Raw genomic sequence first — 26094 nt, forward strand, 5'->3', positions numbered from 1 at the left:
GTACATTAGATGGGTCGTTTTTTGTACAGTGTGTGCAGGAGGGTTTCCTGACACAGTTTGTTGACAGGCCAACAAGAGGCGAGGCCACATTGGATTTGGTTTTGGGTAATGAACCAGGCCAGGTGTTGGATTTGGAGGTAGGTGAGCACTTTGTGGACAGTGACCACAATTCGGTGACGTTTACGTTAAGGATGGAAAGGGATAAGTATACACCGCAGGGCAAGAGTTATAGCTGGGGGAAGGGAAATTATGATGCCATTAGACGTGACTTGGGGGGAATAAGGTGGAGAAGTAGGCTGCAAGTGTTGGACACACTGGATAAGTGGAGCTTGTTCAAGGATCAGCTACTGCGTGTTCTTGATAAGTATGTACCGGTCAGGCAGGGAGGAAGGTGCCGAGCGAGGGAACCGTGGTTTACCAAAGAAGTGGAATCTCTTGTTAAGAGGAAGAAGGAGGCCTATGTGGAGATGAGGTGTGAAGTTTCAGTTGGGGCTACAAGGTAGCGAGGAAGGATCTAAAGAGAGAGCTAAGACGAGCAAGGAGGGGACATGAGAAGTATTTGGCAGGAAGGATCAAGGAAAACCCAAAAGCTTTCTATAGGTATGTCAAGAATAAGCGAATGACTAGGGAAAGAGTAGGACCAGTCAAGAACAGGGATGGGAAGTTGTGTGTAGAGTCTGAAGAGATAGGCGAGATACTAAATGAATATTTTTCGTCAGTATTCACTCAGGAAAAAGATAATGTTGTGGAGGAGAATGCTGGGCTCCAGGTAAATAGATTAGATGGCATTGAGGTACGTAGGGAAGAGGTGTTGGCAATTCTGGACAGGCTGAAAATAGATAAGTCCCCGGGACCTGATGGGATTTATCCTAGGATTCTCTGGGAGGCCAGGGAAGAGATTGCTGGACCATTGGCTTTGATTTTTATGTCATCATTGGCTACAGGAATAGTGCCAGAGGACTGGAGGATAGCAAATGTGGTCCCTTTGTTCAAAAAGGGGAGCAGAGACAACCCCGGCAACTATAGACCGGTGAGCCTCACGTCTGTAGTGGGTAAAGTCTTGGAGGGGATTATAAGAGACAAGATTTATAATCATCTAGATAGGAATAATATGATCAGGGATAGTCAGCATGGCTTTGTGAAGGATAGGTCATGCCTCACAAACCTTATCGAGTTCTTTGAGAAGGTGACTGAACAGGTAGACGAGGGTAGAGCAGTTGATGTGGTGTATATGGATTTCAGCAAAGCGTTTGATAAGGTTCCCCACGGTAGGCTATTGCAGAAAATACGGAGGCTGGGGATTGAGGGTGATTTAGAGATGTGGATCAGAAATTGGCTAGCTGAAAGAAGACAGAGGGTGGTGGTTGATGGGAAATGTTCAGGATGGAGTTCAGTCACAAGTGGAGTACCACAAGGATCTGTTCTGGGGCCGTTGCTGTTTGTCATTTTTATCAATGACCTAGAGGAAGGCGCAGAAGGGTGGGTGAGTAAATTTGCAGACGATACTAAAGTCGGTGGTGTTGTCGATAGTGTGGAAGGAAGTAGCAGGTTACAGAGGGATATAGATAAGCTGCAGAGCAGGGCTGAGAGGTGGCAAATGGAGTTTAATGTAGAGAAGTGTGAGGTGATTCACTTTGGAAGGAATAACAGGAATGCGGAATATTTGGCTAATGGTAAAGTTCTTGGAAGTGTGGATGAGCAGAGGGATCTAAGTGTCCATGTACATAGATCCCTGAAAGTTGCCACCCAGGTTGATAGGGTGGTGAAGAAGGCCTATGGAGTGTTGGCCTTTATTGGTAGAGGGATTGAGTTCCGGAGTCAGGAGGTCATGTTGCAGCTGTACAGAACTCTGGTACGGCCGCATTTGGAGTATTGCGTACAGTTCTGGTCACCGCATTATAGGAAGGACGTGGAGGCTTAGGAGCGGGTGCAGAGGAGATTTACCAGGATGTTGCCTGGTATGGAGGGAAAATCTTATGAGGAAAGGCTGATGGACTTGAGGTTGTTTTCGTTGGAGAGAAGAAGATTAAGAGGAGACTTAATAGAGGCAGACAAAATGATCAGGGGGTTGGATAGGGTGGACAGTGAGAGCCATCTCCCGCGGATGGAAATGGCTGGCACGAGGGGTAATAACTTTAAACTGAGGGGTAATAGATATAGGACAGAGGTCAGAGGTAGGTTCTTTACGCAAAGAGTAGTGAGGCCGTGGAATGCCCTACCTGCTACAGTAGTGAACTCGCCAACATTGAGGGCATTTAAAAGTTTATTGGATAAACATATGGATGATAATGGTATAGTGTAGATTAGATGGCTTTTGTTTCGGTGCAACATCGTGGGCCGAAGGGCCTGTACTGCGCTGTATTGTTATATGTTCTATGTTCTATGTTCACCTTTTGTTATGTTGCTCTCGGGAACAAATAAAGTCAGACTTTTCTCAGCTTGCCCTAATCCTTTCTCATGGAGCAATAAGATTTCTTGAAGGTCAGGGTTCTCTTGATAAACACACCACTTTTACCATGCCGGGTTAATCAAAATCAACGGGGGTTTGAGAATCTATTGCAAAGGAGGCCGCAGGGAATGAGAGAATTGGAAGAGACCGAGGATGGAATTGTGTCAGAAGTATGAGGTTAGGGTTGTTCTAGCCACATGGAACTGGATAGGGGGCAGGCAGGGGAAACCTTTGTATTGTGTCAGTGTTGGCCAATTAAATGCTGAAAAGCAGGAAGGAGTTGGCCAATTAACTGCGGAGAGGTGTGGAATTTATCCAATCGGGCGGCACAGCTGGCACGGAGTCACACAACAAGCAACACTGGCACCATACTGAAAAAGGTAACCTTTATGTTAAATGACAGCAGCTCCAGAGACAGCAGACGGCGAGCCCTTGAAACTGAGGCACATATTGAGATATTGCAAAGATAATGCAAGGTGTCTTCAGTTTACTGATGCGCCTCTGCCTGTCCTCCTCCTGAGACAAGGAGGGAGGACGTGATTGCCCAGGATAGGTGAAGAAATCTGATGTGGGCAAGCTGCGGTGCAGATCACACAGGACACAACAGCCACAGTCTTCCTTCACACATTGCTGCAGGTCCTGAAGACGATCAATAATCTCAGGAATTCTGGGAAGGTGGGCACAAAAAGGTGACGTCGCCATTGTCCCAGGTGACCATAGGCTGCTTTCCCCTTTGAAGGGGAGAGCTGGCTGGTGGTGATTTAACCTGAGGGTCACCACACCTCAGGCGAGGGGCAAGGTTGTGAAGGTAGGGCTTTCATTCATCGCCTCAGCCAGAACGGACATTAAACCCACGCTGCTGGCTTTGCTCTGCATCATGAACCAGGGGTGTGATTCTCCGTAGCGCCAGCCTTGTTTTCCGGCGTGTCGCGCCCCCGTGAGCAGTGGGATCCTCCGTTCCGGCAGCAAGCCAGTGGGGTTTCCCATTGTGACCATGCCACGGGGTTCGCGTGCTCACGCACAATTGGCCCTGAACCGGTCACGTGGTCCTCCGAGACCGCCACTTTAAAGGGAACAAACGATCACAAAGAGGAAACGGAAATGGCGGCAGATTGTCAAATTGAACCATCTGATGTCAATGGATTGGAGCATTGGAGTGCAGAAGCGAATGCAATCATAGAGAATCATAGAATTTACAGTGCAGAGGAGGCCATTCGGCCCATCGAGTCTGCACTGGCCCTTGGAAAGAGCCCCCTACCCAAGCCTACACCTCCACCCTATCCCTGCAACCCAGTAACCCCACCTACCCTTTTTGCACACTAAGGGGCAATTTATCATGGCGAATCCACCTAACCTGCCCATCTTTGGACTGTGGGAGGAAACCGGAGCACCCGGAGGAAAACCACGCAGACACGGGGAGGATGTGCAGACTCGGCACAGACAGTGTCCCAAGCCGGGAATCGAACCTGGGACCCTGGAGCTGTGAAGCCACAGTGCTAGTCACTGTCCTACCGTGCTGCCTCGATGATTCCATGATTCTTCCCATCATTCCCCCCCACACTCTCCTCCCTATTCCCCCTCACTCCCCCCACACCCTCCCCCTCATTCCCCCCACCCTCCCCCTCATCCCCCACACCCTCCCCCTCATTCCCCCACACCCTCCCCCTCACTCCCCCCACACCCTCCCCCTCATTCCCCCACCCTCCCCCTCATCCCCCACACCCTCCCCCTCATTCCCCCCACACCCTCCCCCTCACTCCCCCCACACCCTCCCCCTCATTTTCCCCACACCCTCCCCCTCACTCCCCCCACACCCTCCCCCTCATTTTCCCCACACCCTCACCCACCCTCCCCCTCATTCCCCCCCACACCCTCCCCATCATGGACTCCATACCGTCCCCATTGTTTCCTTACACCCTCCAGATCATCCCACGCCCTCCTCATCATTTGCCAGAAGGGCAGCACAGTGGTTAGCACCGTTGCCCCACAGTTCCAGGGTCCCAGGTTCGATTCCCGGCTTGGGTCACTGTCTGTGCGGAGTCTGCACGTTCTCCCCGTGTCTGCGTGGGTTTCCTCCGGGTGCTCCGGTTTCCTCCCACAAGTCCCGAAAGACGTGTTGTTAGGTGGATTGGACATTCTGAATTCTCCCTGTGTACCCGAACAGGCGCCGGAATGTGGCGACTAGGGGCTTTTCAAAGTAACTTCATTGCAGTGTTAATGTAAGCCTACTTGTGACAATAAAGGTTAGTATTATTATTTTACAGTAGCTGACTCAGCTTGTTTGTCAGAATGGATGGTTGTTACTTCGCCCTCCCTTGGGAAGAAACCCACCTGTGCTGGCCTTCAAGCATAGAAGATAACTTACAGGGAAGCAATACTAAGAATGAAACCAATAAGTGTCTTCCCTCCGAAATTGCTGCAAGAGACTCCCATTCAGGTCCTTCAAGGTCTTCACAACGGTGATCATCAGGAGTGGGTCTTCACTGTGATCAGCAGGAGGGGGTCTTCACTGTGACCTGCAGGAGGGGGTCTTCACTGTGATGAGCAGGAGGGGGTCTTCACTGTGACCTGCAGGAGGGGGTCTTCACTGTGACCTGCAGGAGGGGGTCTTCACTGTGACCTGCAGGAGGGGGTCTTCACTGTGATCAGCAGGAGGGGGTCTTCACTGTGACCTGCAGGAAGGGGTCTTAGAACATAGAACATAGAACAATACAGCGCAGTACAGGCCCTTCGGCCCACGATGTTGCACCAAAACAAAAGCCATCTAACCTACACTATGCCATTATCATCCATATGTTTATCCAATAAACTTTTAAATGCCCTCAATGTTGGCGAGTTCACTACTGTTGCAGGTAGGGCATTCCATGGCCTCACCACTCTTTGCGTAAAGAACCTACCTCTGACCTCTGTCCTATGTCTATTACCCCTCAGTTGAAAGCGATGTCCCCTCGTGCCAGCCATTTCCATCCGCGGGAGAAGGCTCTCACTGTCCACCCTATCTTACCCCCTGATCATTTTGTATGCCTCTATTAAGTCTCCTCTTAACCTTCTTCTCTCCAACCTTTTTCTCTCCAACGAAAACAACCTCAAGTCCATCAGCCTTTCCTCATAAGATTTTCCCTCCATACCAGGCAACATCCTGGTAAATCTCCTCTGCACCCGCTCCAAAGCCTCCACGTCCTTCCTATAATGCGGTGACCAGAACTGTACGCAATACTCCAAATGCAGCCGTACCAGAGTTCTGTACAGCTGCAACATGACCTCCCGACTCCGGAACTCAATCCCTCTACCAATAAAGGCCAACACTCCATAGACCTTCTTCACAACCCTATCAACCTGGGTGGCAACTTTCAGGGATCTATGTACATGGACACCTAGATCCCTCTGCTCATCCACACTTTCAAGAACTTTACCATTAGCCAAATATTCCGCATTCCTGTTATTCCTTCCAAAGTGAATCACCTCACACTTCTCTACATTAAACTCCATTTGCCACCTCTCAGCCCAGCTCTGCAGCTTATCTATGTCCCTCTGTAACCTGCTGCATCCTTCCACACTGTCGACAACACCACTGACTTTAGTGTCGTCTGCAAATTTACTCACCCAACCTTCTGCGCCTTCCTCTAGGTCATTGATAAAAATGACAAACAGCAACGGCCCCAGAACAGATCCTTGTGGTACGCCACTTGTAACTGAACTCCATTCTGAACATTTCCCATCAACCACCACCCTCTGTCTTCTTTCAGCTAGCCAATTTCTGATCCACATCTCTAAATCACCCTCAATCCCCAGCCTCCGTATTTTCTGCAATAGCCTACCATGGGGAACCTTATCAAACGCTTTACTGAAATCCATATACACCACATCAACTGCTCTACCCTCGTCTACCTGTTCAGTCACCTTCTCAAAGAACTCATGACCTACCCTTCACAAAGCCATGCTGACTATCCCTGATCATATTATTCCTATCTAGATGATTATAAATCTTGTCTCTTATAATCCCCTCCAAGACTTTACCCACTACAGGCTCACCGGTCTATAGTTGCCGGGGTTGTCTCTGCTCCCCTTTTTGAACAAAGGGACCACATTTGCTATCCTCCAGTCCTCTGGCACTTTTCCTGTAGCCAATGATGACATAAAAATCAAAGCCAAAGGTCCAGCAATCTCTTCCCTGGCCTCCCAGAGAATCCTAGGATAAATCCCATCAGGACCCGGGTACTTATCTATTTTCAGCCTGTCCAGAATTGCCAACACCTCTTCCCTACGTACCTCAATGCCATCTATTCTAATAGCCTGGGTCTCAGCATTCTCCTCCACAACATTATCTTTTTCCTGAGTGAATACTGACAAAAAATATTCATTCAGTATCTCGCCTATCTCTTCAGACTCCACACACAACTTCCCATCCCTGTCTTTGACTGGTCCTACTCTTACCCTAGTTATTTGCATATTCCTGACATACCTATAGAAAGCTTTTGGGTTTTCCTTGATCCTACCTGCCAAATACTTCTCATGTCCCCTCACTGTGATCAGCAGGAGGGGTTCTTCACTGTGACCAGCAGGAGGGGGTCTTCATTGTGTTCAGTAGGAGGGGGTCTTCACAGTGATCAGCAGGAGGGGGTCTTCACTGTGATCATCAGGAGGGGGTCTTCACTGTGATCAGCAGGAGGGGGTCTTCACTGTGATCAGCAGGAGGGGGTCTTCACTGTGACCAGCAAGATGGGGTCTTCACTGTGATCATCAGGACAGGGTCTTCACTTTGATCAGCAGGAGGGGGTCTTCACTGTGATCAGCGGGAGGGGGTCTTCGCTATGACCAGCAGGAAGGGGTCATCACTTTGATCAGCAGGAGGGGGTCTTCACTGTGACCAGCAGGACGGGGTCTTCACTGTGATCAGCAGGAGGGGGTCTTCACTGTGACCAGCAGGACGGGGTCTTCACTGTGATCAGCAGGAGGGGGTCTTCACTGTGACCAGCAGGAGGTGGTCTTCACTCTGATCAGCAGGATGGGGTCTTCACTGTGATCAGCAGGAGGGGGTCTTCACTGTGATCATCAGGAGGGGGTCTTCACTGTGATCATCAGGACGGGGTCTTCACTGTGATCAGCAGGATGGGGTCTTCACTGTGATCAGCAGCAGGTGTCTTCACTGTGATCAGCAGGAGGGGGTCTTCACTGTGACCAGCAGGAGGGGGTCTTCACTGTGATCAGCAGGAGGGGGTCTTCACTGTGACCAGCGGGAGGGGGTCTTCACTGTGACCAGCAGGAGGGGGTCTTCACTATGATCAACAGGAGGGGGTCTTCACTGTGATCAGCAAGAGGGGGTCTTCACTGTGACCTGCAGGGGAGGGGCCCACACTGTGACCAGCAGGAGGGGGTCTTCACTGTGATCAGCAGGAGGGCGTCTTCACTGTGATCAACAGGAGGAGGTCTTCACTGTGATCAACAGGAGGGGGTCTTCACTGTGATCAGCAGGAGGAGGTCTTCACTGTGATCAGCAGGAGGGGGTCTTCACTATGATCAGCAGGAGGAGGTCTTCACTGTGATCAACAGGAGGAGGTCTTCACTGTGATCAGCAGGAGGGGGTCTTCACTGTGATCAGCAGGAGGGGGTCTTCACTGTGATCAACAGGAGGGGGTCTTCACTGTGATCAGCAGGAGGGGGTCTTCACTATGATCAGCAGGAGGAGGTCTTCACTGTGATCAGCAGGACGGGGTCTTCACTGTGATCAGCAGGAGGGGGTCTTCACTGTGACCAGCAGGAGGGGGTCTTCACTATGATCAACAGGAGGGGGTCTTCACTATGACCAGCAGGAGGGGGTTTTCACTGTGACCAGCAGGAGGGGGTCTTCACTGTGACCAGCAGGAGGGGGTCTTCAGTGTTGTTCCAGCTGTCCTTTCTAACAAGGCCACAGTAGCATTTAATGTTCACAGTGCTTGAAATCTGGCCCCAGCACCTGTCTGACAACATTCTTCTACCTCAGTTTCCTTGCCCTGTTTATGAATTGGACAATGCTCATACCGTCTCTGAGGTAGTAGGCCAATCACCTGATTGCATTTGGCCATCCACATAGAGTCCAAACACAAGCAGCAACCCGTTCCTGTCCCATTATATAAAATTCAGCTCCATGTACTAAAAGCAACCAAAGTGACTTTTGTTTTGCTGGAAATGTGTACGTCGGAAACAGGAATTGAAGCCTCGTGGTTGGACTGAGATATCAGAAATAGGCAATCATACAGTTCAGAATCTGTAATAGTTCCCCAGAATTCTCTGAGGGAGAGATCAGGACAAATTGCTGAAAAATGTAGGACAATAATTCTTGGGAATTTCCTCCACTCCAATATTAATTGTGATAAATTCAGTGTAAAGGTACAGAGGATGCAGAACTCTGCACGTTTATTCAGGAGGAATTTCTTAGCCAGTATGCAACAAGCCCATCAGGAAACTGGGGAGTTCGGGACATATAAGGTGGTTCAAAGTAATGCCAAACATAGTGAGCTTTGCGCACGAGCAGTGAGGGACACCACATCCAGGATGAGGCACAACCAGAGTGAGTTTTCAACTCTTTCCATCTTTCCTTACTTATAAGTTTGGTAGTGCAATTAAAATAGTTAGATGGAACTGCCCCACCCAGATAGCTGAGTGGCAGTTATCTGTCAATCACCTGAAGCCCAAATTAGCAAGGAAGAGTTGGTGATTACATCGGAGATGGGGAGACATAGCCAGAGTAAATGTTAAGTTTGGGAACAGAGTGGAAATACGATGCAGGGCGGGGAGAGGTACTTTTGCTTTTGCTCCTCGTGTTGTAACTTTTAAACATTCCGAGGGTGTTCTTGTCCTGCTGCACCTGAAGCTACAATGGAAAGAACAATGGTAAGTAGTGGGTAAGGTTGTTAAGTCTTTGCAACTTTTTTCATTTATAGTTGAAAATACTTTGTGGTTTATAGTATGTAAAGGCTATAATTGGTAGCAACGAGTACAAGGAAAGAAGGGATAAAGAGCATTGGTTTTAATCTAATATCACGCACCTTCAAAAGGTTTAATTTAAACTAGTAAGTCGTGGCAGGAGAGAAGAAAGCCTTGGTTTGCTCCTCTTGCTCCACGTGGGAAGACGGGAACATTTCCAGCCTGGAAACAACATGCATGCAGGGAGTGTCTCCAACTACAGATCTTGGAAGCCCGGGTTTTGGAGTTGGATCGACGGCTGTGGACACTATGGAGCATCCTTGAGGCGTAGAGTGTTGTGGATCGCACAAATCGAGAGATGGTCACACCGCAAACTCAGACTGCACAGGCAGTGACCCCCAGACAGTGTGACCACCAGACAGAGAAACAGAGCAAGGCAGGCAGAGCAGGAATCTCCTGTGGCTATTCCCCTGCAGAACAGATATCCCACTTTGGATAGCGTTGGGGGAATTAACTCTCAGGGGAAAACAGCAACAGCAGAATGCGTTGCACCATGGTTGGTTCTGCTGCAGAGGGAAGTAAAATGTGTAGGGATGTAATAGTTATAGGGGATTTAATTGTAAGGGGAATAGACAGGCGTTTATGTGGCCACAAACGAGACTCCAGGACGGTATGTTGCCTACCTGGTGCTCAGTTCAAGGATGTCTCAGAGCGGGTACAGGACATTCTGGAGGGGGAGGGTGAACAGTCAGTGGTCGTGGTACACATCGGTACCATGAACATAGGTTAAAGAAAAAAGGGATGAGGTTCAAAGAGCAGAATATAAGGAGTTAGGAAGAAAGTTGAGAAGTCGGACCTCAAAGGTATTGATCTCAGGATTACTACCAGTGCCACGTGCTGGTCAGAATAGAAATGAGAGGGTATATAGGATGAATACGTGGCTGAAGATATGTTGTCAGGGGGAGGGTTTCAGATTCCTGGGGCATTGGCACCGGTTCTGGGGGAGGTGGGACCTGTACAAACTGGACGGGTTACACCTGGGCAGGACTGGAACTGATGCCCGAGTGGGAGTATTTGCTTGCATGGTTAGGGAGGGTTTAAACAAAAATGACAGGGGGATGGGATCCTATGCAAGGAGTCAGAGGAGGAGGAAACAAGGACAAAAAACAAAATACGGAAAGGTGAATAAGAAAAGTGATAGGCAGAGAAACCAAGGGCCAGATTCAAACAGAGCCACAGTGAAACGTATTGGGGCGGGCAAGGAGTGTTAAAAGGACAAGCTTAAAGGCTTTGTGCCTTAATGCGCGGAGCATTTGCAATAAAGCAGATGAACCATCATGCAAATAGATGTAAACGAGTATGATATACTCAGGATACCAACAGTATTTCGGAAGGACAGATAAAAAGGATAAAAAGATGGTGGAGAGGAAAATTAGTGAGGAAGGATATTATCTCCGACAATCTGGAACCTGTTTGGGTGGAGCTGAGAGACACCAAGGGGCTGAAAACATTAGTGCGTATGGTATATAGACCCCCAATCTGCAATGGCGAAGTTGGGAATGGCATTAAACAGGAAATTAGAGATGCATGCGATAGAGGAATATCTGTAATTATGGTTGATTTGAATCCGCATATAGATTGGACAAATCAAATTGGCCACAAGATCAAAGAGGACAAATTCCTGGAGGGTATACAGGATTGTTTTCTCGACCAATATGTTGAGGAACCAACTCGCGAACAGGCCATCCTAAACTGGGTACTGTGTAATGTTACGAACCCTGGCGGAGGCGCAGTGAAATACAGCCTCACAGATCTCAGGATCCCACCAGAAGTGAATTCATCAATAATTCGTATATTTTCCTGAGATGTTTGACCCTGCACTGATCCAACGACATACAGGCAAGTAAAACTTGAAAAAGCTGTTTGTGTATAACTAGAGAAGGGAAAAAATAGAACAATGGTCTGCTCATCTAAATATTCCCCGAACACCGCCCCACCCTCCACCCACATCCTCGCAAGGCGGACATACAGTGGGGGGAGGGAAGGATCACAATAACGGGGATTTAACTGGGAATGAGAGATGAGTATCTTTGCTGCTGAGGTTGTGGTCTTTGTAGGTGGCGATCTTCTCAGGATGTGAAGTGTTGAAATCCACCGGTTGGAATGGAGCTTCTAGTTTGTGCCTTCAATTAGAATCCATAGGCTGTAGGATTTCCACTGGGGAGTCGCTTTAAAAAAAATAATTTACAGGATGTGGACGTTGCTGGTTAGGCCAGCATTTACTGCCCATCCCTAGTTGCCCTTCAAGGTGATGGTGAGTTGTACTCTTGAACCGCTGCAGTCCCTGAGGTGTAGGTACACCCACTGTGCTGTTAGGGAGGTAGTACCAGGATTTTGTCCCAGTGACAGTGAAGGAACTGCGATATATTTCCAAGTCAGGGTGGTGAGTGACTTGGAGGGGAACCTCCAGGTGGTGGGGTTCCCAGGTATCTGTTATTCTTGTCCTTCTAGATGGTAATGGTCATGGGTTTGGACGGTGCTGTCGAAGGAACTTTGGTGAGTTACTGCAGTACATCTTGTAGGTGGTACACACAACTGATATTGTTCATCGGGGGTGGAGGGAGTGAATGTTCGTGGAAGGGGAGCAATCAAGCGGGGCTGCTTTGTCCTGGATGGTGTCGAGCTTCTTGAGTGTTGTTGGAGCTGCTCTCATCCAGGCAAGTGGACAGTATTCCATCACACTCCTGACTTGTGCCGTGTGGATGGTGGACAGGCTTTCAGGGTTTAGAAGGTGAGTTACTCGCCGGAGGATTTTTAGCATTTAACCTGCCCTAGGAGCCACCATATTAATATGACTAGTCCAGTTCAGTTTCTGATCAATGGTATCCCCCAGGATTTTGATTGTGGGGATTCAGCAATGGTTGTGTGGTGCAAATGTAACTTGCCACTTGTCAGCCCCGAGCCTGGATATTGTCCGGGTCTTGCTGCATTTGGACAGGGACTGCTTCATTATCTGCGGAGTCGCGAATGGTGCTGAACACATTGTGCAGTCATCGCAAACATCCCCACTTCCGACCTTCTGATGGAAGGGAGGTCATTGATGAAGCAGCTGAAGATGGCTGGGCCGAGGACACGACCCCAGATCAATGCATGCTCTGCTTGTTTCGAGCAGGAAACCAACAAACCAGTGTCAATTGCCCCAGAGGCCTCGGGCACACCCATACCCAGCGTCACAGCTTCCGACGCCAGATCGGCCTTCTTGAAAGTGAACCCTCGGAAAGCGATGGGCCAAAGAACAAAGAACAAAGAAAAATTACAGCACAGGAACAGGCCCTTCGGCCCTCCCAGCCTGCGCCGATCCAGATCCTCTATCTAAAACTGTCGCCTATTTTCTAAGGATCTGTATCCCTCTGTTCCCCGCCCATTCATGTATCTGTCTAGATACATCTTAAATGATGCTATCGTGCCCGCCTCTACCACTTCCGCTGGCATCCAGGCAGCCACCAGCCTCTGCGTAAAGAACTTTCCACGCATATCTCCCTTAACCTTTTCCCCTCACACCTTGAACTCGTGACCCCGAGTAATTGAGTCCCCCACTCTGGGGAAAAAGCTTCTTGCTATCCACCCTGTCCATACCTCTCATGATTTTGTAGACCTCAATGAGGTCCCCCCTCTACCTCTGTCTTTCTAATGAAACTAATCCTAATCTACTCAACCTCTCTTCATAGCTAGCGCCCTCCATACCAGGCAACATCCTGGTGAACCTCCTCTGCACCCTCTCCAAAGCATCCACATCCTTCTGGTAATGTGGCGACCAGAACTGTACGCAGTATTCCAAATGTGGCCGAACCAAAGTCTTATACAACTGTAACATGACCTGCCGACTCTTGTACTCAATACCCCTTCCGATGAAGACAAGCATGCTGTATGCCTTCTTGACCACTCTATCGACCTGTGTTGCCACCTTCAGGGTACAATGGATCTGAACACCCAGATCCCACTGTACATCAATTTTACCCAGGGCTTTTTCATTTACCATATAGTCCGCTCTTGAATTGGATCTTCCAAAATGCATCACCTCGCATTTGCTCGGATTGAACTCCATCTGCCATTTCTCCGCCCAACTCTCCAGTCTAGCTATATTCTGCTGTATTCTCTGACAGTCCCTTTCAGTATCTGCTACTCCACCAATCTTAGTGTCATCTGCAAACTTGCTAATCAGACCACCTGTACCTTCCTCCAGATCATTTATGTATATCACAAACAACAGTGGTCCCAGCACGAATCCCTGTGGAACACCACTGGTCACAATTCATCATTTTGAGAAACTCCCTTCCCCTACTACTCTCTGTCTCTTGTTGCCCATTCAACACAAAGGAGGTGAACGAGCACCTCAAGACCGCCCATCGATCAGGGAACCGCTCCAGTATTGGAGAAATCTAAACAAGCAAATTGGGACAAAGTCCAATCACTTGGAACCAGGTACAGGGTCCGCCCCAAAAGGCGGGAAGCCCCTGGGGACTATAAGAGTTAAGCCGCAAGTTCCACTCGCTCTCTTCACCTCTGCGTCCTGCCCGGGTCACCCAGCAACAGGAGCCAACATTGACCGTGACCGGTGCAGTGACCCCCGAACAAAGTAAGTCTTAATTCAACACTCGCTACGAGATAGGCGCTCCTAGCTACCAATCCGCACCAACGTCGAATCCCGCAGACTCTGAACCCGAACAAAAGGCCATTTGGTCCCCTGACCTGGTGGGCCAGTCCGAAGTTAAGTATAGGCCTGTTAGTTGTAGCAGTAGCTTAGACGTAGAATTTGTACATGAGTAGCGATTACTGTGTATAATAAATGTGCTTTGATTTGAATCTTACTAATCGGTGCATTGGGTTATTGATCATTACTCGGACTTGAACCTCGTGGCGGTATCATAAAGATACCTGATGACTCGAGAGCAAAGGTAATAAAACAGAGCAATTGAACCAAGGAGAAAGTTAGCAACAGGGGTGAACAAAGTTTTTAAAGAACTTATAGTAAATTATATGAGTCGGAACCTCCGGCTGGAGCAGAAGGGATGAGGCAATTCCTAGATCAGCTGAGGTTTCCGAGGGTGGAGGAGGACCTGGTGGAGGGTCTGGGGGCCCCATACTGAGGCAGAGGAAATTGTTAAAGAACTGGGGGCATGCAGTCGGGCAAGGCACCGAGGCCGGACGGCTACACGGGAGAATTTTATAAGAAGTTCTCAGAGGTGTTGTGCCCACTGCCAGTGAGGACTTTTAACAAAGCTCGAGAGAGGGGAATCCTCCCCCCCAACGATGTCGCAGGCCTCGATTTCACTCATTCTTAAACGAGAGGGGGATCCTGAGCAGTGTGGGTCATATAGGCCGATCTCGCTTTTAAATGTAGATGCCAAGCTGCTGGCTAAGATTCTGGTCACTAGGATAGAAGACTGTGTGCCGGGGGTGATAGGGGAGGACCAAACCGGATCTGTTAAGGGTAGACAGCTCAATGCCAATGTTCAGACCCTTCTGAATGTAATTATGATGCCCTCAGAAGGAGAGGAGGCGGAGGTGGTGGTTGCGATGGACGCGGAGAAGGCTTTCGATCGGGTGGAGTGGGAGTATCTTTGGGAGACGCTGAGAGGGTTTGGGTTTGGTGAGGGCTTCAGCGACTGGGTGTGATTGCTCTACCAGGCGGCGGTAGCAAGCCTGTGCATGAACCGGCTAAGGTCGGGGTACTTTAAGTTACACCGAGGGACGAGGCAGGGGTGCCCCCTCTACCCGTTGCTGTTCGCGCTGGCTATAGAGCCGTTGGCCATGGCGCTGAGAGCATCAAGGAATTGTCAGGGGTTGGGTTTCGCTGTACGCGGACGATCTGCTCTTGTACATCTCGGACCCGGTGGACGGGTTGGGGGAGGTTATGCAGATCTTGGCGGAATTTGGCAGGTTCTCGGGGTATAAATTGAACATGGGAAAAAGTGAATTGTTCGTGATCCAGGCAAGGGGGCAGGAGAGGAGACTGAAGGAGCTGCCGCTCAAGGTGGTAGAGAGGAGCTTTCACTACCTGGGAATACAGGTGGCTCGGAAATGGGAGGCATTACACAAGCTCAAGCTAACCCGGCTGGTAGACAAATGGAAGGGGACCTTAAAAGATGGGATAGGCTCCCGCTTTTGCTGGCGGGGAGGGAACAGGCCGTGAAAATGATGGTCCTCCCCAGATTTCTGTTTGTTTTCCAGTGCCTCCCCATCTTCATCCCCAAGGCCTTTTTTAAGCGGGTGAACAAGATCATTTTGGGCTTTGTGTGGGTGAATAAAACCCCGCGAGTGAAGAAAATGTTGCTGGAGCGCAGTCGGGGGGAGGGTGGGTTGGCGCTGCCGAAAGTCTGCAACTACTACTGGGCGGCGAATATAGCGATGATTAGGAAGTGGGTAATGGGGGAGGGGTCGGCATGGGAGCGGATGGAGGCGGCGTCATGCAAAGGCACCAGTTTGGGAGCACTGGTAACGGCACCTCTGCCATTCTCGCCGGCCCGGTACTCCACTAGCCCGGTGGTGGCGGCGTCATTGAGGATCTGGGGGCAATGGAGGAGGTGTAAGGTGGAGGGTGCGTCAGTCTGGACCCCGATTTGCAATAACCACAGGTTCGCACCGGGCAGGATAGATGGCTGGTTCCGGAGCTGGCAGAGAGCAGGAATTAGACGGATGGGGGATCTATTCATAGACGGGAGCTTTCCCAGTCTGTAGGCGCTGGAGGATAAATTCAAGTTGCCGCCGGGGAATGGTTTCAGATATTTGCAAGTCCGGGACTTTCTGAGGAAACCGGTGCCGGCTTTCCCGCTGACCCGCCACGAGGGATACAGGACAGAGTAGTGTCCGGTACCTGGGTGGGGGAGGGGAAAGTGTCGGATATCGATCAGGAGTTGCTGGAGGCGGAGGAGACCCCGGTGGAGGAAGGGCAAGTGGGAGGAGGAGCTAGGTGGGAAGTTAGAGGCGGGTCTGTGGGCAGACGCCCTAAGCAAGGTTAATTCTCCTCCTCGTGTGACAGGCTCAGTCTCATACAGTTTAAGGTGGGTCACCGGGCACACATGACGGCGGCGAGGATGAGCACGTTTTTCGGGGTGGAAGACAGATGTGCGAGGTGTGCGGGGAGCCCAGCAAACCATGTCCACATGTTTTGGGCGTGCCCGAAGCTTAGAGGGTTTTGGCAGGGTTTTGCTAAAGCAATGTCCAGGGTGCTGGAACCGCGGGAGGTGCCGAGTCCGGAGGTGGCGATCTTTGGAGTGTCGGAAGATCCGGGAGTTCAGGGGGTGAAAGAGGCCAGCGTCGTGGCCTTTGCCTCCCTGGTAGCCCGGAGACGGATCTTGTTAATGTGGAGGGACACGAAGCCCCCGGAGTGTGGAGACCCGGGTCAGTGACATGGCTGGGTTCCTCAGGCTGGAGAAAATAAAGTTTGTTGTGGATCTCCCGGAGGTGGCAGCCGTTTGTCGACTTTCTCGGGGAAAATTAAAATGTCGGCAGAAGCAGCTTTCCGAAGGGGGGGGGGCGGTTAGGTGCAATATGGTTGAGGGATGTATAGAAGGGGTTGGGTGGGAAATGTCTTTTTTTTTACCATGTTGATGTTTATGTCATTATTATTATTGCGTGTGTTATTGTGATAAAAATTTTGCAAATACTTCAATAAAAATATAGTTTTTTAAAACACAAGCCCAGTGGATTACTGAAAGAACCTTATTGGCCCTTCTACAAAGTGAGGTTTACTCACGTGTTTCTGCTGAGTTCCAGTGTTATGTCCTCTCCCTCCAGCTCCATTGAGATGCTGATGTGGTTTGGATAGACCCTCTGTGTTCAGAACAAACAATTATCTGTTATTAAACCATGACGTACTCACTGAAGCTCCCATATTTCTCACAAGGTTGTAATTTATTTGAAGAGTTAATATTGGGCGGGATTCTCCGTCCACCACTCCTGCAGGATTCTCCGTTGCCGCTGCAGTGAATGGAGTGCTGGCTGTGACGCCAATTCTCTGTTCTCGCTGGGAACAGCCACAGTAACAGGGCAAACTCGGAATGGAGTGCCCCGGCCAATATCTGCATGAATACATGGCTCCCTCCACCTTTAGGACCTCTGCAGTGTTTTACAGAAGGACCAGTTACCTCCTGGAATGACCAGAAGGCTACTATTCGGCCCTTGCAGTCTGTTGACGCTCTTTCCAACGACGTTCAAGTTGCTCCCACCCAACCTGCCATCGTTACACAGTCCGGCTTTATGTGACTCCAGACCCACAGTCACAGAGTCACAGAATTGACAGTGCAGAAGGAGGCCATTCAGCCCATTGAGTCTGCACCGGCCTGTGGAAAGAACACCCTACCTAAGCCCACACCTTCACCCTATCCCCACACTTCCACCCTATCCCCATAACCCTACCTTACCTTTTTTGGACACTAAGGGCAATTTAGTATAGCCAATCCACCTACCCCTGTGTACCTTTGGACTGTGGGAGGAAACCGGAGCACCCGGAGGAAACCCACGCAGACACGCTGAGAACGTGCAGACTCCGCACAGGCAGTGACCGAAGCCGGGACTCTGAACTATTCTATTCATTGGCTGACCTCGCTCACCGTCTCAGGGGCAAGTAGGCTTGGGCAATAAATGCTGGTCTTATCTGTAACATCCACATTGCATAAATGAATAGAAAGCAAAAATAAATCTCTCTCAGTTATTTATTGAATTCCTTTTTGAGAGTTAGCGCTGAATTTGTTTCCAACTGTGTGATTCACAGCAGCCATATCCGCAATAAGTGTCGGCAGGTGGATCAATGTGAGCTCCGAGTTGATGAATTGGAGCCTGAGTTTTGGACATTGATGTAACAGGGATGGGGAACGTTACCTGGATACGAGGCTCATGTTACAGACAGGAGTGAGACAGTCAAACACTACTGATTTCCTCTTACCACCTGTCTTTGAGTTATTTTATAATAACATACAGTGTGTATTTTCCGAATTCCACATTTCGTCTATGATCCAATTTTACTAATAATGCACAGCACTTTCCACAGTCAAAGCCTGAGGAAGAAGTGTTTTCCTAAGTCCCACTCTGCATGAAAGCACAGTCAAAGCTGGGGTGAGGAGGGGGTATAGACTTTATTTTATTCGTTAATGTAATGTTGACATCGCTGCCTGGGCGACATAGATAGTTCCTGCAGTGCATTGTGTCGACAGTAAATACCGAAGCCACTGTGTGTCGGTGATTGATTGTTTGCGGATGGGGAACCAATCAAATAGGCTGCTTTGTCCTGGATGGTGTTGAGCATCTTGAGTGTTGTTGGAGCTCCAGAAAAGTGGAGAGTATTCCATCACACTCCTGACTTGTGCCTTGTAGATGGTGGACAGACCTTGGGGAGTAAGGAGGTGATTGGCCGACAGCTGTCCAGGACGGGATTTCCTTTCCCCTTGTTAAGGCCTCCCCGAATGCATTCCCAGTGCCGGGAAGCGCTTTTCAAATTAACAGGCTTAAGAATGACTGTTGTACTGTGGATAGGGGCGGGGAGGGGTGATGCTTGTGGAATATGCACCCACCCCCAAAACATTCATCCCTGTATGTTTAATTCCCGTATTTTGTTAAATCTGGTGAACATATTCATTGAGGACAATCTTAGGTCACCTCGTTCACTCACAAATATCCCTTCTATTCTGTATTTGACCCTCTTTCCTGAGATATTTTCGTGCCCAGAATATATTCTTTGGAGAAGCAGCAGGTTTGGTTGAGTTGATGCACTCACCCTGTATACCCCTGTGAGATTAATTACCTGAGGCAGTATAGCTATACTCTGGTTCGTTTTCCCAGATAGGACATGTGGGAATACAAACTTATAATCCTTCAGTTCTTCAAGTAGCTTTTTCTGGTGAAAGTGAGAACCTGTGTGAAAGATACAGAGCAATTTATTGGCATTTCAACAAAGATTCATTTACAGTACATGCTGCAGAGTTACAATTGACCATATGGGGTCCCTCAGCACCAGCAGACCCCATAAATGGGATCTCCGAGCACCAGCAGACCCCATAAATGGGATCTCCGAGCACCAGCAGACCCCAGAAATGGGATCTCCGAGCACAAGCATGCCCCAGAAATGGGATCTCACAGTATCAGCAGACCCCAGCAGTGGATTCTCCCAATACCAGCAGACCCCAGCAGTGGATCTCCGAGTACCAGCAGACCCCAGCAGATATTTCCAGAGACAAATAGTGGAAAGCTGTGGCATTCAAGGCAGCAAAGATGCAGACAAAAAAATTGCACACAAAAATGTGCTTGATGATACAACTTTAATTTAACAATCTTTATTGTCACAAGTAGGCTTACATTAACACTGCAATGAAGTTACTGTGAAAATCCCCGAGTCGCCACACTCCGGCCCCTGTTCGGGTGCACAGAGGGAGAATTCAGAATGTCCAATTCGCCTAGCAGCACGTCTTTTGGGTTTTCGGGGAAGAAACCGGAGCACCCGGAGGAAACCCACGCAGACATGGGGAGAACGTGCAGACTCCGCACAGACAGTCACCCAAGGCGGGAATCGAACCTGCAACCCTGGCTCTGTGAAGCAACAGTGCTAACCACTGTGCTACCGCTCATGTGTTCATCACAGAACACAGGACAATGGGATGGGTGTATGGGAAAGACAGTTCATGCGTAGATTTAATCTACTCTATGTCTAGTTAGCTAATAGGTAAGTCGAGACACCTATGTGTTTGGTGATATTATAATACTCTGTGCGTGCCTTGATTATGATTGGTAATTATACTCATATTTAATGCATTATGTCCTCCTAATTTTTAGTTGTGAATGGCCATAGTTAATTTCTAAACAAATGTACTCTTTTTTTTTCAGAAAAAATTTAGTGTACCCAATTCATTTATTCCAATTAAGGGGTAATTTAGCATGGCCAATCCACCTACCCTGCACATCTTTGGGTTGTGGGGGCAAAACCCACGCAGACACGGGGAGAATGTGCAAACTCCACACGGACAGTGACTCAGAGCTGGGTTCGAACCTGGGACCTCGGTGCCGTGAGGCAGCAGTGCTAACCACTGCACCACCGTGCTGGCCAATCAAATTTAACTCTTTTGATTGGTGAGCGTTAATTACCTGAGATGATAAGAAATGGTCTAATTCCCCTGTACTTCTTGTGATTGAGGAACTGGGAAGCTATCCAGTGGTAGCATAGCTCCCCTCTATAGTTTGAATAAAGATTTGAAAACTCGAACACTAAGTGTTGTCTGGTCAGTTGGAGAGTGAAGAACGCTATAGTTGAATAACTACCAGTGAAGCTCCAGCAACAAAATGACAAAGAGTTTCTAAGATAGAGGAGCAGAATTAGGTACATCGAGCTAGTACACCCTGGACCCCATGAGACTTCACTTTCTCCATCAGCCTACCATGGGGAACCTTACCGAAGTCCATGTATATGACATCTACAGTCCTTCACTCATCAATTAACTTTGTCACTTCCTCAAAGAATTAACGACGAAGGTCGGCACAGTTCCATCCTTCGACAACCAGGTGGAGCTTTACACAAGATTCAGGTCATTGAACTACCTACCGCCTTTTCATCACCAGGGAACTTTTACACCAGATTCAGGTCAATGCAATTCTGACTCTCGGCCTCCAGATGGAGCCCCTGCCTCCCTGAGATATCACTGGGTTTTAAATCGGAACGTTTTGCAGTCCTTTTGTTCACCTGATTACTGCACAGAATGCTCTCAGTTTAAACGACAATTTCAGCTCTTCACAGCCATTCAGACAAAGAGTGTTATTGACCAGTGTAGAACCGGCTTGCACTTTCTTAGTCCAAATATCTCTTTCATAGCTTAGGGCTGAACTCTTCTTAGAACTGACTAAATGGAGCTGTCTTCTCTTGTTTCAAACAAACTCCATCAATCCCAAACAGGAATCAGTCCAAGGCCTGGATTCCAAACCAGCTGATTGACTGCTTTCCAAAAGACCATAAGACATAGGAGCGGAAGTAAGGCCATTCGGCCCATCGAGTCCACTCCACCATTCAATCATGGCTGATTTCAACTCCATTTACCCGCTCTCTCTCCCTCGCCCTTAATTCCTCGAGAAATCAAGAATTTATCAACTTCTGTCTTAAAGACACTCAACGTCCCGGCCTCCACCGCCCTCTGCGGCAATGAATTCCACAGACCCACCACTCTCTGGCTGAAGAAATTTCTCCTCATCTCTGTTCTAAAGTGACTCCCTTTTATTCTAAGGCTGTGCCCCCGGGTCCTAGTCGCCCCTGTTAATGGAAACAACTTCCCTACGTCCACCCTATCTAAGCCATTCATTATCTTGTAAGTTTCTGTTAGATCTCCCCTCAACCTCCTAAACTCCAATGAATATAATCCCAGGATCCTCAGACGTTCATCGTATGTTAGGCCTACCATTCCTGGGATCATCCGTGTAAATCTCCGCTGGACCCGCTCCAGTGCCAGTATGTCCTTCCTGAGGTGTGGGGCCCAAAATTGCTCACAGTATTCTAAATGGGGCCTAACTAATGCTTTATAAAGCTTCAGAAGTACATCCCTGCATTTATATTCCAAGCCTCTTGAGATGAATGACAACATTGCATTTGCTTTCTTAATTACGGACTCAACCTGCAAGTTTACCTTTAGAGAATCCTGGACTAGGATTCCCAAGTCCCTTTGCACTTCAGCATTATGAATTTTGTCACCGTTTAGAAAATAGTCCATGCCTCTATTCTTTTTTCCAAAGTGCAAGACCTCGCACTTGCCCACGTTGAATTTCATCAGCCATTTCTTGGACCACTCTCCTAAACTGTCTAAATCTTTCTGCAGCCTCCCCACCTCCTCCATACTACCTGCCCCTCCACCTGTCTTTGTATCATCGGCAAACTTAGCCAGAATGCCCCCAGTCCCATCATCTAGATCGTTAATATATAAAGAGAACAGCTGTGGCCCCAACACTGAACCCTGCGGGACACCACTCGTCACCGGTTGCCATTCCGAAAAAGAACCTTTTATCCCAACTCTCTGCCTTCTGCCTGACAGCCAATCGTCAATCCATGTTAGTACCTTGCCTCGAATACCATGGGCCCTTATTTTACTCAGCAGTCTCCCGTGAGACACCTTATCAAAGGCCTTTTGGAAGTCAAGATAGATAACATCCATTGGCTCTCCTTGGTCTAACCTATTTGTTATCTCTTCAAAGAACTCTAACAGGTTTGTCAGGCACAACCTCCCCTTACTAAATCCATGCTGACTTGTCCTAATCCGACCCGGCACTTCCAAGAATTTAGAAATCTCATCCTTAACGATGGATTCTAGAATCTTGCCAACAACCGAGGTTAGGCTAATTGGCCTATAATTTTCCATCTTTTTCCTTGTTCCCTTCTTGAACAGGGGGGTTACAACAGTGATTTTTCAATCCTCTGGGACTTTCCCTGACTCCAGTGACTTTTGAAAGATCATAACTAACGCCTCCACTATTTCTTCAGCGCGCTCCTTTAGAACTCTAGGATGTAGTCCATCTGGGCCCCGAGATTTATCAATTTTTAGACCTCTTAGTTTCTCTAGTACTTTCTCCTTTGTGATGGCTACCATATTCAACTCTGCCCCCTGACTCTACGGAATTGTTGGGATATTACTCATGTCTTCTACTGTGAAGACTGACGCAAAGTACTTATTTAGTTCCTCAGCTATTTCCTTGTCTCCCATCACAAAATTACCAGCGTCATTTTGGAGCGGCCCAATGTCAACTTTTGCCTCCCGTTTGTTTTTAATGTATTTAAATACACTTTTACTATCATTCCTAATGTTACTGGCTAGCCTACCTTCATATTTGATCCTCTCTTTCCTTATTTCTCTCTTTGTTATCCTCTGTTTGTTTTTGTAGCCTTCCCAATCTTCTGACTTCCCACTACTCTTTGCCACATTATAGGCTTTCTCTTTTGCTTTGATGCATTCCCTAACTTCCTTTGTCAGCCATGGCTGCCTAATCCCCCCTCTGATAACCTTTCTTTTCTTTGGGATGAACCTCTGTACTGTGTCCTCAATTACTCCCAGAAACTCCTGCCATTGCTGTTCTACTGTCTTTCCCACTCGGCTCTGCTCCCAGTCGATTTTCGTCAGTTCCTCCCTCATGCCCCCTTTATTTAACTGTAACACCTTTACATCTGATTCTACCTTCTTTCTTTCAAATTGGAGATTGAATTCTACCATATTATGATCACTGCCTCCGAAGTGCTCCCTTACTTTAAGATCTTTAATCAAGTCTGGCTCATTACATAACACTAAGTCCAGAATGGCCTGTCCCTCGTGGGCTCCATCACGAGCTGTTCCAAAAAGCCCTCCTGTAAACATTCAATGAATTCCCTTTCCTTGGGTCCACTGGCAGCATTATTTACCCAGTCCACCTGCATATTGAAGTCCCCCATGATCACTGTGACCTTGCCTTTCTGACATGCACTTTCTATTTCGTGGTGCATTTTGTGCCCCCGGTCCTGGCCACTGTTAGGAGGCCTGTACATAACTCCCATTATGGTTTTTTTGCCTTTGTGGTTCCTCAACTCTACCCACACAGACTCCACATCATCTGACCCTATGTCATTTAGTGCTATTGATTTAATTTCATTCCTAATTAACAAGGCAACCCCGCCCCCTCTGCCCACCTCCCTGTCTTTTCGATAGGTTGTGAATCCCTGGATGTTTAAATGCCAGTCCTGAACCCCCTGCAACCACGTCTCTGTGATGCCTACCACATCATACCTGCCAGTCACAATCTGGGCCACAAGCTCATCTACCTTGTTCCGTACACTGCGCGCATTTAAATATAGCACCTTTAATTCTCTATTGACCGTCCCTTTTTGCTTTCTTAGTGTGGTGGACCTTGGTTTACTGAGCCTTTCCACACACTGTGTCATATTTTGTGGGATGGGGACTATCGTAACCTCTCCTGAGTTCTGTCTTTTCGTGCTTTTTTGTATTCCTAAGCAGCTACGCTTCCCACTGATTACTTCACCTCTTGGTTCCCTGACTTTCCCTTCCCCCCCAATCTCTAGTTTAAAGTCCTATTGACCACCCTATTTATTCTTTTCGCCAGAACACTGGTCCCAGCTCGGTTCAGGTGGACACCATCCCAACGGTATATGTCCCCCCTGTCCCAAAAACTGATGCCAGTGTCCCATAAAAGGAACCCCTCTTTCCCACACCACTCTTTCAGCCACTTGTTAACTTCCCTGATTCTTGCCTCCCTATGCCAATTTGCACGTGGCTCGGGCAGTAATCCGGAGATTATGACCCTTGAGGACCTGTTTTTAATTTGAATCCTAGCTCTTTATAATCTCTAAACAGGTCCTCTTTCCTATACTTGCCTATGTTGTTGGTACCGACATGGACCACAACAACTGGATCCTCCCCCTCCCTCTCCAGTATCCTTTCAAGCCGGTCAGAGATGTCCCGCACCCTAGCACCGGGCAGGCAACATACCATGCGGGACTCTTTATCCAGCTCACAAAGGATACTATCTATCCCCCTGATAATAGAATCCCCTACAACCAAGTCCATCAATCTGACATCATGGGCTCTACCATAGAACCAAAGTCCTGAATAGTCCATCCGACCAGGGGTGTTTCGTTCCGTCCAAAGTATTTGATTTGATTTGATTTATTGTCACATGTACGGAAGTACAGTGAAAAGTATTTTTCTGCGGCCGAGGGAACGTACACAGCACGTACATAGTAGACAAAAGAATAATCAACAGGGAACAATGACAAATGGTACATCGACCAACAGTCATTGGTTACAGTGCAGAACAAGGGGTCAAACAAAGCAAATACATGAGCAAGAGCAGCATAGGGTGATGCGACCATCAATTCACGCGAAACAGGGAGTGGATGTAAACTGTGGCTTTAATCGACTAGAACAGTGCCTGCCTGCGACTGCTCTGCTAGTGAGAGCCACCTACAGGGCTGTTGCTCTTTATACCTCCCCTCAAGGGGCGGAGTCAGGGGCGGAGCCCACAAGGCCACCAACATGATACATTCCATGTAATATCGTACAATGGTCCATAGGTGGAGCCCACATGGGCAACAGCGTTATACAGTGACATACATGGTGAATGGTTAATACAATACGTTGACCACACAGGGAACAGATCAGTCCGAAGGGAGTCGTTGAGGAGTCTTGTAGCTGTGGGGAAGAAGCTGTTCCTGTGTCTGGATGTGCGGGTCTTCAGACTTCTGTACCTTCTGCCTGATGGAAGGGTCTGGAAGAAGGCAATGCCTGGGTGGGAGGGGTTTGTGATCATGCTGTCTGCCTTCCTGATGTGGAGATGCCGGCATTGGACTGGGGTGAGCACAGTAAGAAGTCTTACAACACCAGGTTAAAGTCTGATAGGTTTATTTCAAATTGCTGGCTTTCGGAGCACTGCTCCTTCCTCAGGTGAATTCGGCAGATATGCCAAATTTCTATGGCCGAATTTCTTTTCCAAAATATGAAAATATTTCATGTTTTTCTTATTGCCCCCATATCATAGAATTTACAGTGCACACGCAGACCATTAGAGGGCGGCACGGTAGCCTTGTGGATAGCACAATTGCTTCACAGCTCCAGGGCCCCAGGTTCGACTCCGGCTTGGGTCACTGTCTGTGCGGAGTCTGCACATCCTCCCCGTGTGTGCGTGGGTTTCCTCCGGGTAGCTCCGGTTTCCTCCCACAGTCCAAAGATGTGCAGGGT

The 26094-nt window shown here is 48.6% G+C and overlaps 1 protein-coding gene across 1 annotated transcript in view; it reads right to left on the reverse strand.

The window, feature by feature from the left end:
- LOC140409461 (disintegrin and metalloproteinase domain-containing protein 15-like) overlaps window positions 1–26094 on the reverse strand; it is a 40198-nt gene that overhangs the window by 9747 nt on the left and 4357 nt on the right. The window contains exons 2-3 of the mRNA XM_072497894.1: window positions 19152–19261; window positions 17109–17185 (exon numbers count right to left, since the gene is read on the reverse strand). Coding sequence (XP_072353995.1) covers window positions 17109–17185; window positions 19152–19261 — 187 coding nt within the window. The remainder of the gene's footprint in view (window positions 1–17108; window positions 17186–19151; window positions 19262–26094) is intronic.

Source organism: Scyliorhinus torazame, chromosome 3 (assembly GCF_047496885.1).
Source record: "Scyliorhinus torazame isolate Kashiwa2021f chromosome 3, sScyTor2.1, whole genome shotgun sequence".
Classification (NCBI taxonomy): domain Eukaryota; kingdom Metazoa; phylum Chordata; class Chondrichthyes; order Carcharhiniformes; family Scyliorhinidae; genus Scyliorhinus; species Scyliorhinus torazame.